This window comes from Thamnophis elegans, chromosome 5 (assembly GCF_009769535.1).
Source record: "Thamnophis elegans isolate rThaEle1 chromosome 5, rThaEle1.pri, whole genome shotgun sequence".
NCBI classification, from domain to species: Eukaryota; Metazoa; Chordata; class Lepidosauria; order Squamata; family Colubridae; genus Thamnophis; species Thamnophis elegans.
In genome coordinates, this window is record NC_045545.1 from 50,333,215 (window position 1) to 50,347,022 (window position 13,808).

At 38.4% G+C, this 13,808-nt stretch overlaps 1 protein-coding gene across 1 annotated transcript in view; it reads left to right on the plus strand.

Annotated features, from left to right (window-relative positions):
* Positions 1-13,808, plus strand: part of DEF6 (DEF6 guanine nucleotide exchange factor) — a 65,292-nt gene that overhangs the window by 35,244 nt on the left and 16,240 nt on the right. The window contains exons 3-4 of the mRNA XM_032217276.1: positions 901-1,086; positions 11,115-11,342. Coding sequence (XP_032073167.1) covers positions 901-1,086; positions 11,115-11,342 — 414 coding nt within the window. The remainder of the gene's footprint in view (positions 1-900; positions 1,087-11,114; positions 11,343-13,808) is intronic.

Here is a 13,808-nt window from a genome sequence, read left to right on the forward strand (position 1 = left end):
CGCTCATGTACTCGCACATGCTTGCTCGTACGCGAAGAGTCTGGGCAGGTAGGCGGAACCTCCCGTGGCTGCTGCTACCGGTTCGCCCGATCTGGGCCGAACTGGGAGCAACCCACCTCTGGCCACAGGTCACTTTTTTCAGTGCCATTGTAACTTTGAACAGTCACCAAATGAACTGTTGTAAGTCAAAGGCTACCTGTATGTGTGTGGCCTAGAAATCCTAACTACATCGTGAAAAGTAAGTTAAAAAACTGGCGTAAAGCATAAATACTTAGAGCTGTCCCAAGAATGAAAAAAAAAAATTAAGCAAACAAATCCTAACCTCAGTGAAAGAGCCCATCAGTGATTGTATACTGCTTTACTTGAAGGCAAGTATTTTTGCATAGAGGAAATGACCAAAGCACCCAAACCAGAAAACTGGTATAGCATTGTGGTAAAGAGATTAAATTGTGCATCAAGAAGGCTCAAGTCTGCATCTTGTCTCTAGCAAGCAACAGTCAGCTATAATATAATCATCTCCCCCACCTCCATGGCAGATAATGTACACTGAAGGGGAAAAAAGAATGCAGCATTAATTTATGTCCTTATTTATTTATTTGCCAATGTTAGGTACTACCCATCTCACTGTCAGATATTAAATATTACTATATTTATAATTCATAACTCAGCCTTCATGCCCTTTGTAGAGGAAATGCAAGACATGTTTATTTCTGGCTTTGGCAGTTGTATTAAGGAATTGGCACACTTTTGACAAGCAGATGTGGCTGATTTTTGCTGCCAAATTTTGATAACAATCAGGGGCTTGGAACTATCTGTGAGCTGTGGGTTTCTCATCCCATTTGGGAAAATAAGTGACCATTATTTGTCTCTCAGTGAAAATGAACAACTTTCCTTTTGCAGGTAGCAGAAGGAGCTTTTGTCAAGGAGAGTTTTGATGAACTTTGTTGGACATTGACAGCAAAGAAGAATTATAATCCAGATAGGAATGGAAACAGTGTTGTATCCCATGGAGATGCTTTCAAATTATGGTGCCTCTTTAACTTTCTCTCTGAAGACAAATACCCTCTTGTTATGGTCCCAGATGAGGTATGATTGCATTGAAGTTTTTTTTTATTTAAAATAATGTTCTTGCTTTAGTTATATCATTATAGAGATTATTTGAAACTCAGTGTTGTGGCATGGTATCTGCAGCTAACTATGTATTTATAGATAAGTTTGCAGATCTGTAATATGCAATACTTCGTGATTTGATAAACTACTCTAATTTGCATTTTGTGCTTCCGGACGATCATTCTTTTGAAAAAGCTCTCCTTCACTTAAATCATCTTAATTTTGTCATGGTCTTCTTCTGAAGGATTTGCCCTCACTCTTGTCTCATGTGGGCCTATATTTTTAGCTTTTTGTTTTATAAATTTTGCAAAGATGTCACTGTACATTCGAAGAGCCGAGGTGGCGCAGTGGTTAAATGCAGCACTGCAGGCTACTTCAGCTGACTGCAGTTCTGCAGTTCGGCTGTTCAAATCTCACCGGCTCAGGGTTGACTCAGCCTTCCATCCTTCCGAGGTGGGTAAAATGAGGACCCAGATTGTTGTTGGGGGCAATACGCTGACTCTGTAAACCTCTTAGAAAGGGCTGAAAGTCCTATGAAGCGGTATATAAGTCTAACTGCTATTGCTATTGCTATTGCTATTGAACACAGCTGATTTATTTTATAAATCAAAAACAGCAGCTTGGAATACAGATGGCTACGTTAGTTTATTTCCAATAACTAGTTTTTATTGGCAAGTCTATTATATTGCATTTTAAGAATAAGTTATACATTGTAAGGAAAAAAACCCTGATAGAAATCATTATTTAAAGCTATATATTTAAATTCACTTTGTCGTTGGGTACATGAGTAGAGAATGCATGAATACGCTAAACTATCAAACAAACTACTCACATTGAAGAACAATTGCCAGAAAACATGTAGTTTGAGGCTTCTATTAAGGTTAGTCATGCATATGTAACATTATGTGTGTGTATTTGGGGACAGAGAGAGAAAATCATCTAGTATGCACAATGACAGGATGTGGGATGTATTTTGAATTCTTTTCTTTTATGCATAGAATAACTGCTGTGGGTTGCATCAGCTGTTCTAGGCTTACTGATGTATCTATCCCAAAAGAAAGTATTATTGCATCCATGTTTTCCTTTTTTTCTGGAGAGTGAAGCAGACTATATGTGGAGATCAAAGGAAAGACTACCTCCAATTACCTTGTAAGATAACATTTGCCTCAGAGAAAGAAACTAGTCTAAAATCACCCAGTACCTTCTGTGGCTAAATAACAGCCTGATTTTGGAACTTCCCAGCTCCAGTTCAATCTCTGAATCAGCATGCTAATATGATTCTATAATCAATTAATGACTCTCTATAATTAACTCTCTAGAATGATTACGTGTAGTCAAGAAATGTCCAATGAAGTAGAACTACTGCTAATGGTACAAACTCTAAATTCCACAGTGCTTGCTGATAAGAGGAAAGATTTTTTTTAATCTAATGTATAACACCTCACTTTTGTTGGCCGAAATCCAGCTGTAGGTTAGCCAGACATAAACGTATCATCTTCCTGGCTCTTATACTTTCCCTCGTATTGTCTAACATCTGCAGGTGGATGTAGTCAAATTTCTTTTCCTTGAGATTTTGCTCTCTTCTAGATTGCCTCATCCTACTTCCCCCACCACCGTTCTTCAGCAGAAAAAAAGCATTGCATGAATAGGAAGTTAGCAGTTAAGCTTCCTGTTTCCACCAAAATATTTCCTGTTTCTTTAAATTGTAAAAAAAAAAAGAAAGGTCTTGGTAAACTAGAGTTGTTTGGAGTCAAGTTTCAGTTAATATTTTGTTTTGAAGAGGAAAGTCAACATCTTGGAGCAGTAATTTTATTGATGTTGCAGTTCTGAGCCCAAAGAACTTTCCTTCCCATTTTAGGTTCAACTGAATTGTGATAGGCTTTCATACTTGTGCTAGATCAGGGGTGTCAAACTTATAGCGTCTTCTTGTCATCAGGTAACCTCAATTAATTTATGCACTTTGTCAAAGATTGAAATAAGATTGGTTTGGCATGATCTGTTTTTAATAAACCCATACTGCCTTTTAGATAGATAGCTAAATGATAGAGGGAGGGAGGGAGGGAGGGAGGGAGGGAGGGAGGGAGGGAGGGAGGGAGGGAGAGAGAGAGAGAGAGAGAGAGAGAGAGAGATATTTGTTTCTAGATGTTCGCAGATCTGTTTTTTTAATATCTTTGCCAGTATTTTTCCAAGTATGGATGGTAGGTTGATTGGTCTGTAGTTTCCTTGGTTTGTTTATTTTTTCCCTTTTTTTTTTTTTTTTTTTTAAATATATTTTATTCATTTTTCACATTCCATTTGCAATCACTTATATACAGGGTATTTACTATAAGAAAAGAAAAAAAAAGAGATAAAACGAACAAAAAAAAGGAAACACAACTCATCATTCACAACCCCACCTAACCCTTCCATCCTCCATACACCCCATCTACCCCCTCCAACTTTCCTTTCTCCCTCTAACACTCCCCTCCTACTTCCCTTTCCCCTCAAGCCTTCCTTCTCCCCTTACTCCCCACACACCCTCCTTACATTCCCCTTACTCCTTCCTTACTCCTCCCTCTTCTTTCCCTCTACCTCCCTCCTTGGTGTATGCCTTTATTCGAGTGTTGTTTGATCTGATAAAAGTAAAATGAACCAAGGAAAAAAAAAAAAGAAAAAAAGAAAAAAAAGAACCACCGTATATAAATACATTCTTGTTCTTATTAAGACTATGTTAACACCCCCCCACCCACCCCCCACAAATCCCCATCCCTAATCCTCCCGACTTCCCAGGGCCCACACCTGGCACTACCTTCTGTCTAAAATATCTTGTATACATATGGATTAAAAAAAATAAAAGTAATATGTCAAAAGAAAGAAAAACAGAAAAAAAGAAGAGAGAAAAGAAAAGAGAAAAGAAAAAAAGAAAAAAAAAAGAAACCACTCTTTGTGTTGATCTCAGCCCCCCATCTTTATCTATGCTTAAATAGTATAAATCATTCTATCTATATTTTATTCTCGTCTCTTACTTCTTTGTTATTTACCCCAACCTTCTGTAGACTCTCCCGTTCCTCTTCCTAAACCTTATGATCCCTTCCGATAAAATTTAAGCAACGTGGTTCATGCCACATATTCAAATTACTTTGCAGAAGAGTAATCAAGCTTTCCCTTCTAGTAAAATTTAAACAGCGTAAATGATCTTTCTTAACCTCCTTTTCAAACAGTAATTCAAAATAATCTAGCCAAGCTTCCCCTTCTTAGTAAAGTTAAGCAGCGTAGATCAAATATTACTTTACACAGAAATCAACTTCTATCTTAAGATAATTCCAACCGACTTTCTCTTCTAATAGGATTTAAATAACGTAGTTCATTCCACATGCATTTTACCCTCATCCCTTACTTGTCTGATATTTACCACTATCAAATTTATGCTAACATTTGTTTAAAATCTAACTCAAAGCAATTTCAACCAACTTTCCCTTCTAATAAAAGTTAAATAGCATGGATCATTCCACATATTCAAATAATACTTTCAGCAAGAGTCAGTTAACCTTCTGTTTTAAAATAGTCCCTTCTAACAAAGTTTAAACAACATAAATCATTCCGCATTCTTTTTACACCTATCTTAAGATAATCCCAACCGGCTTTCTGTTCTAATAAGCTTTAAACAACGTAAATCATTCCACATATATTTTACCCTCATCCCTTGCTTGTCTAATGTTTACCACTATCAAATTTATGCTAACATTAATTTAAAATCTAGCTCAAAGTAGTTTCACCCAGCTTTCCCTTCTGATAAGAATTAGTCCGCTTTTTCTACCGGAGAGAGGTCTCAAACCCCCATTCAGTCCTTAACTTTGGCGAATATTTTGAAATGTCTAAATTCTCGATCTCCGTTTTTCTGCTTCTCCGAGGGAGGAAAGGCAACCCCCTCCATCTTACAGCCACATGGCCTGCCGTTTGCCTTCTCCTTCCGCTTGTCTCTCCTCTCTTCCAAGTGAGTCAGGAAGTCCCGCCTTCAAAGTCCTACAGTAGAAATCTTGAGCCTCCGAAACAGAGTTAAGACGAAATCTTTGATTCTCAAATGTAACCGTGATGCCGGCAGGGGCCTCCCATCTGTATCGAATCTGTTGACTCCTAAGCTCTTTAGTTAAAAAGGTGTAGTCCCTTCTTGCTTTCAACATCTGGAAAGGTATATCTTTGAAGACAATCAGGTCCTGGTCATCAACTCGGAGACTGTTGTTATGAAACTTTTGCACAATCGCGTTTCTAGATTCTTTTGTAGAGAAATGTATAATTATGTCCCTCGGGAGCTGTCGCTGTTCCGCTATCAATGAGTTCTGGCGATAGATTTTCCGAATCTGCCAATCAAAATTAAGTCCCGGGCTTCCCACCGCATGGCTGAAGGCTTCAGCAAAGGTCTGTTTCAGATTCTCTTGCTCCTTTTCACGGAATCCTCTGACTCTTATTGCAAATGCCTTCCTATTAAAATTTATCATCATAAGCTGTTGTTCAGTGTCTCTAATTTTTTGTTGTAAAATTTGAATATTGGTAGTCAAATTAAAATTAGCCTTCTCCAAACTTTCCAATTTGTTCTCTATTTCAGCAGAATAATCTGACAGGGCAGACACGGCTGCAAACGTGTTCGCCTTCATTTGATTAACTTTAGACTTTAAATCATCATATAGTTCCAATACAAATTCCTTAATTTCTTGTTTAAAATCATTAAACATTTTAAAGAAATATTCCTGTGTTAAAAGTTCTCCAGTAGAAGGCATAGGAGACAAAGGCTGTGGTTCCAGTAAAAATTCTTTAAATTCTTTAGACACATTTGTAGCAAGGCGCTTCTTTGACCTGGGTGCCATAATAAATACACAAGTAAGCAGCGCTTTGCTCCCCTCTGTTTCCAAAGAAGAAGAGTTTATTTTGTTAAGGAGCGGTCTGCAGGAAGGTAAAACCGGCTAAGTATATCCACTATCAATCATCCACGGAGAGAAATCGCCATTTTGAAATCCATTTAGACAAAGAAGTCTCTAAAACAAATGGTGCTGGTATTTAAGATAGTAATAAAAACATAAATCTCACAGGGGTGGGACCCGCCCGTATCAATTCTAGCTTGAAAAAAACTTTGTTTTGTCCTGGGGGGGGCTAGCCTGTCTGGGGCTGCCAAAAAAAAAGGCAGCTGAGAAGAACTGGCTGGAGATAAAAGCTCCGCTCCGGCTGGATCTAATCTCTATCCACAGCCAAAAAAAGAAAAAGGCTGTGGCTTACGAATAGACCCTAGCCTACAGAGCTACTCCCTGCCCCTTTCTTAGCCAAAAAGGGGTGCTATCTATGATCTTATTTAGATATACAGACCAGATCTCTGAGGAGCTCGGTGGAGCCCTCCTCGGCAACAGGCCACGCCCCCAGGAAGTCATTTTTTCCCTTTTTTTCAAGAGGGCAACCACACCAGCTCTTTTCCAACCCTCAGGTAATCCCTGAGTGCTTCAGGATTTTTGAAAGATATGATAGAATAGTTCTGAGATAACATCTGCCAGCTCCTTCAGAACTCTATGATGTAATCTGTCAGGTCCCAGTGATTTATATTCGTCAAAACCATTTTCTTATTTATTTTAATATTTATTTCTAGTCTTTTTTACACTTATGTCTTTGGTAGGTTGAGCTATAGTTTATTTTTGCATGAAGTGATACAAAGAATGAGTTAAGAAACTCTGCTTTCTCTTTACTGCCTGTTACTTCCTTGCCATCTTCCCTATTTAGTGGACCGACTGTTTCTATGACTTTTTTTCTTATTATTTATGTGTTGAAAGAAACTTTTAAAATAATCTTTGACTTTTGTTGCAAGTCTTTGTTCATTCAGAGCCTTTGCAGATTCAGGCAATTTGCTGATATTCTGCGTTAGTTATGTGTCCCTTAGTTATATTGTACTTTTTATCTTCCAGTTTACCAGAGAGATCTTTGTGCAACCATACTGGTTTCTTCTTGGATTCTAAGAACCCAACAGGATAACCCTGTTGGGTTCTTAGACTTTGCTTAACCATTTGATTTGCTAACACAAAGTGGGTTAGACCGAATGGTTTGATGATGACATGTAATGGAGACTTTTTGAGTTTTTAAGTTTATATTGAAAGTAATCTTTTGGATACATAGTACTAAAAGACAGGTTATGACTATTTTAAATAAATATGAAATATAAATATGAAATATATATATAAATATTATATAAATATAATATAGCAGTTTTCCAAGGAGAAGTAGGCTATGCGCTCACAAACATCAGATAGGTTAGTGCTTATTATGTCAGACATATGATTACAATTGTTTGAGTTATCAAATGTAGAGTTATCAGAATTTTTACCACACCTGCAAGACGGTTATGACAATAAAAAACTGCAGAATTTTGAAGCATGGAATCAGAAAATATCAACAATGTCAGCATATCTGTTTCTATGCATAGACTATGTCCTGTATCTTTTTCTTATTTTTACTTTTTTCCCCTTGCACTTTTTACTTTTCTATTTCTATTTTTTCTGATCCACAAAGAGGTGTGAAGCAACTAGTTTAGCATATCAAGATTGGAGAGGCCAAAGTCTTTTGTTAAGAGTACAGGAAACGAAAGAAACTACTGATTCTATTGTGGGTGCACAGTTCAGAAAGGACAGAGACATATTTAGAGGAGGTCTGTCACAATGGTAAACAGTTTGGAAAGCAAACACTATGAAGAGTAGTTAAAGGAACTAGGAATACGTAACCTACAAAAAGCAAAACTGAAACTATAGCATTCTTCAAATATCTTAAATATTATCACACAAAAGAAGAAATTGATTTATATTCTATTGCCTGGAGGTTGGGTCTAGAACCAGTGCTTAAAATTACAAGTTGTTAGACATTAGAAAGTACTTCCTGACTGTATGGATTGCTAGCCAACATAACAGACTGCCTCATGAAGTGGCAAGTTGTGCTTCACTAGAGACCTTTAAACACAGCGTGGTCATCTATCAAAGATGCTGTGGTGGATCCTGCACTGAGCAAAGGGTCCCTATCAGTGGTGGGTTGCAGGCGGTACGCCCTGTACGGGTGTACCGTGCCTGCCCAAAGCACCCGGTACCGTTTCGGTATGGTGCTCCGGAGGTGTCACCCGCCTGCCCGAGCTCCTTCCCTGTATTTAAGCTCTTTGGCGCTTCTGTGCATGAAGCGCATGGCACCTGTGCAATGCTCCACTGAGCAGCTGGAGCATCGCAGAGGCTTGTGGAGGCATCGCAAAAGGCAAGGACGCATGCACGCGCTGCGCCCATATGCGTCTGCGCTGTGCGCATTCATATGGTGGATGCCGGGATCCGGAACCCACCACTGGTCCCTATGGTTTCTTTCAATGTTGTGATTCACTTTTTATAATGTATACATTTGGGAAATTGTGTGTTCAGTGTTTCTCAACCTCAACAACTTTAAGATGTGTAGATTCAACTCCCAGAATTCTAAATCCAGCATGTTAGGAAATTCTGGGAGTTGAAGTCCAAACAACTTAAAGTTGTTGCGATTGACAATACAGATTCACTGGATAAGGCAAGAAGTTAAAGCCCAAGTAGTACTATTTGGAAAGGGAGCAAAGTGTAAAGAATGCAGCTCTGTGGTGTCTTTGTATGGTGTATATGGAATCATTCTCCCAGTCATAGACTGGCCTGGAAAAGAAGCCCAGGCAAAAGTAAAGGGAGCTTTGTGCAATCTGTGTAGTCTGCTGTTATAGGCTGCACCTGCCACTTCAAAGAAGGAAAAGGCAAATAATCACATGACTTCCTTAGTGCTTGAGTAAACTCTTAAGGCCACAAGAGCAGGATTTGGATTTTTTTTAGCTTTTTAGCTGTTAGCCCTATCTTCACAGTGTACATGTGACATTTCTAAGTCAGTGGGTAGGATTAATACCAGTGGCAAAAAAATCCTGAACTTTAAGGCACTTCGACATATCATTGTTTCCATTTCCTATTCCATGCAGAGTAGAACAGAACTGCATATTGACCAAGCCTATCAGCGTTCTCACTTCAACCATCAAAATATGTCATTGTCTGTGCCTTCTCCAAGATATGTACTCCAAGATACCTGAAGCAACAATATCTCCTTTAGATTGGTAGATTCCCCACCCTACCTATATATTTCTACAACATGTGTACTTTTTTTTGGGGGGGGGGTCCATTTTCCAAAAAATCAAACCAAACATGAGCAGTTGCAGTATAGGTACTGGTGAGGGGTTGTGGTGGGCATTGTGGTGGGGAGGGGAGACACCAAACACACACAATTGACAGTTACTAAGAATTGAATTTATGAAACTTCAAGCCACCTTCTCCTTCAATAAGAGATTGGCTAGAGATTGGAAACGCAGTATAAAAATACAGCTAACTGAATAGTAAGCATCTAAAAGCTCTGCCAAACTTTTTTTTTCCAAATGGAAAGATGACAAGAGACAGCTGCAGAACTGTTGGAAAAGTGAGCATTGCAAATTTAATGTGTTTTAAAAGGGGCTGCTATGGTTGCAAACAAGATGGCTAATCCTATGGTCTCTCAGCAGTCAAATCCATGGAAGACTGCTTTTCCTACAGTGTCCTTACAAGGAGTAACTATCCAGAACACATGTGGGTAATTTCCTACCTTCTCCTTACCTGGGGAAGTTCCGAAGAACTGGTCTACTCACTGGTTCTTTGGTCTTTGCTTCTCAGAGCCATCTTCGCTTAACCATGACACCAAAACGCAGAACAGAGCATTTAAAATGCCCAAAGTTTGAATAATAGTGTACAAAAGATAGGCACTTGTTAAAAGTGAGTCACACAAAAGCATCATGTATACACATTTCTTTGTTATGGAGTTATGATAATTCCTTCAAAACATGCATCATGATATGTTCACACTCATTTGGGTTCTGCATCCAGTATTCTAGAAAAAAATGTTTCATGAATTTGGAGCAGCCATTGAAAAGACTAGGTGTCCGTTCCCCCCCTCAAATGATCACTTATTTATAAGATATTGAGCATGGTGATTAGGTGAAATATTGCACTGCTTAGCAACTGCAGTTTCTGTAGTCCCAGTCGCAGTTGTTAGGCCAGGACTTGAGTTTCCTGCCATGCCATGCTCACCTCCATTTCAATTCCCATCACCCACCTATCTCCCACCCCCACCCCCCATCTTTGTATTTTTGGCCACCCTGGATTCCATTGCCTCTGCTGTCCACCAGCACTGCCACCCGTAGCTGATCTTTGCCGTCTTCCTCCTCCCAATGCTGGTAAGGTGCAGCCAGCCTGGCCCTGCATGAGGCAGCTGCTGACCTCGTAAGGCCTTTTTGAGGCCATGTATAGAGTTGCAGGGTGGGAGAGGCGGTGGAGCACAAGACAGCATGGTTGGCCGAGAGCAGAGATCGAAGGGAGGGGAAAATAGACAGGTGAGGAGAGTTGAAATGCACCTGTGGTTATAAATGCGAGCAGACTGCCATTCACCCATGTTTTGATCATGTGAAAACAGGAGTGCTATTTTCCAGGACCAGGTTTAAGTACCATTTGTTCAGCTCTTGTTGAATGTTCAGTTGTGTATTTGAATAGCTGCTGAATGAATGTTTAGTGAGGCAAGTTCCTTTTGTGTCCAATCACTCTTGGCCAATAAAGGATATTCAAATTCCAATCTATACCCATTAATAAATGCAGGTTGGTATACATATCTACTTCCTATCCCTCTGTAACCCATTTACTTCATTTTATGCCATTAAAAAGACTCTTTGTAAATCCTCTTTTCTTGGTTATGTACTGATAATACTGTTACTTTGGGCTTGACACTTGACATTTGACACCCATTGAAGTATCTGAGAGTGGTTTTGAACCTGACTTCCCTCTTGCCAGTTCAACACCTTAACCACTATACCATTTTAGCCTGCCCATGTTCCATCATCATGTTACTTGAGAAAGAGAAAATCTATATGAATGTAAAAGGATTATATTGTTCCAGAGATGAGATGTTTGTTTTATCCTGATGTCACTCATTTTTTTCAGGTGGAATACCTCTTGAAGAAGATATGTACAGCTATGAGCATTGAGCTTAATAGTGGGGAATTAGATGACTATTTTTCCCAAGAGACCCAGCAACAGAATGGTTTGATAGTTTGGCAATTTCTTGATTTGGTAAACTCTGGCAGATTACTGCGTGGAATTGAGCGCGAGCCCATTAGCATGGCCATTGAAGAGGTTTACCAAGAGATCATTGGGGATGTGCTTAAACAGGTAAAGAATTATCTCTTAATTAGAAGAATTGAAAAATGGCTTTAATAAGTAGATAAAAAATGAACTACGGCACTACCAACCTAAGAGTAAGGCCATTGAAGGCACCGTATCAATCATGACTACTATATTTCCTGTATTATGAGATTTAAAATGAGACACTAAGCTATTTTATATCCTTGTACTTCTGTTAAGCATCTGGCTGGGATGATGAAAAATTATGATTTGGTGGTACTTCTTTTCTCTTTAGGAAAATCCTTACTGCCTTGTCCCTCAATATTTGCTGGGCATTCAGGTTATCTATTGAATAGCTAATAATTGGGTTAATTGGTTAATTTATGACAGTAATGGTAGAAGAAAAATATGAGCAAGAACAGGTAGTCCTTGGCCCGCAATTCGTTTATTGGCTGTTCGAAGCGCCAACAGCACTGAAAGAAGTAACTTATGACTTTTTCACACTTAACGACCATTGCAGCATCACCATGGTCTCATGATCAAAATTCAGATGCTTGGCAACTAACTCATATTTATGACAGTTGCAGAGTCCTGGGGTCATGTGATCACCCTTTGTGACCTTCTGACAAGCAAAGTCAATGGGAAATCTAGATTTACTTAACAATCGTGTTACTAACTTAACATCTGAAGTGATTCACTTAACAACTGTGGAAAGAAAAGTCGTAAAATAAGGGCAAAACTCTCTTTACAAAAGTTTCCCTTAGCAACAGAAATTTTGGCCTCAATTGGAGTCAGACATTGAAGATTACCTGTAAAAGAAAAGTGAAACGCTTAGTGAGACCAGTGAATCTGCTTTGATTATGTGCAGCCTCTTACATCTCATCAGCAGAAAAAAAAAATCACGAGGAAGAGAAGACTGGAGCTGGTGGTGGAGCTGGCTTCCAAGAGAGCACCTCGCTCTCCCTTTGTGACCGTTATTGCAGCGGAAAGCACTCTGATTGTTCAATTAGCCATACACGCTTTTCTCATTGTGCCAGTAGTTAAATAGCATGATGCACCACCCTTATCTGTTCCTGTTTGGCTCACAGTCAGGAAATAAAGTTTGTTCACAGCTTTGGATTTGTTCCTGCTCCTATTTTCAAAAAGGCTTATCTGGTGCATGTAACTGAACCCTAAGACCCTCTCCAATGGTTTAAGACACTTTGAAAGGATGTGGATTTTGAGTTTTGATTTGAGGATTTTAATTTGGGGATGATTGAGATCATCAATCCTCCACCTTGCCGCCAGCATCTCTGCACAAAGAGGAAGGAAAGTGAGTCAGCATTCCTTTTTAAAAATAGTTTATTATTATTATTTTTTACAAGCATATCAATGCATGAATAGTATGGCACCTGGGTATCATACATTCTAATACAAATAAAACTAATAGCATTAGTCATAATTATTACTTTCAACCAACATATATTTCTAATGGTAATACATATTTATATAAAGTTGCAATGTGTCATTATTTGATTCCATGTTTTCTCTTATTGCTCTTATTTTATTATATAAAAGTGTGTACACTAATATTCCCCTTTTCTCTTATTTCTATCTCTTATTCTAACTTTTAATCATGTATCCTTTGTTAAAAAAATTTCTTTTTATCCTATCTAACTTCTAGTCATGTCACCTACCTACCAAAAAAAAAAAAAAAAAAGGAACAAGAGAGGAAAAGAGAAGCATATCAAAACAACACCAAAAATTAAAAATTCACAGGTCTGCGACTAAAAAGCTGTTTGATTATTTTCATCTAATTTCCATGTATTTTGGTGTGCTGAAAACAAATAAAATATTGAAAAAACTCCTAGATGTCATGATTTGCCACAACATGCAAAATTGTCTTCAAATTTATCATTTTTTTAAAAATTTTTGGTATTTTTTTTATATTATGGGTTTTTAACCAAATTTAAAGTCCAAATTACTATTAAGTAATTCAAATAAGTGCATTTAAGATATAAAATGCCAAAAAAACCTTAAAGGGTTTGCCTGAGTTACATAAAAAAAATATAGCACTGTAAATCTGATGGTCAGCAATATATACTAAAAACTTGCTAAGCAAGTTTTAAGTCTGTGCTTCTAATAGTAGAAGGGGTTAATCTTTCCTAAAGAATCCAGTGGGAGGGAGACACAGGGCAGATAGCAGCATCTCCGGTCAGTGCAGGGGGCGTGGCCAGCACTGTGACGTCTCGTGTACAGACACAGAGCTGCTCTCTCCTGCATGCCACACTTGTGCACGAATCATTATCAAGTTCTTGGTTCTAGGCTGTTCATACTTTTTCATCACAATTCATGACATTCTTCAACCATTATGTTATGGCTCTGCAAAAGTGTATTAATTCGCCAGACAGTTTCTGTTTCATCTGTGGTGAATATACAGTGTTGAAGCAACAGCAGAATATTACAGACTTAGTATACTTTGCATACTTTGGACTAAAAATTGGAGATCAAGGTAAAGTTTGGGCGCCTCATAAA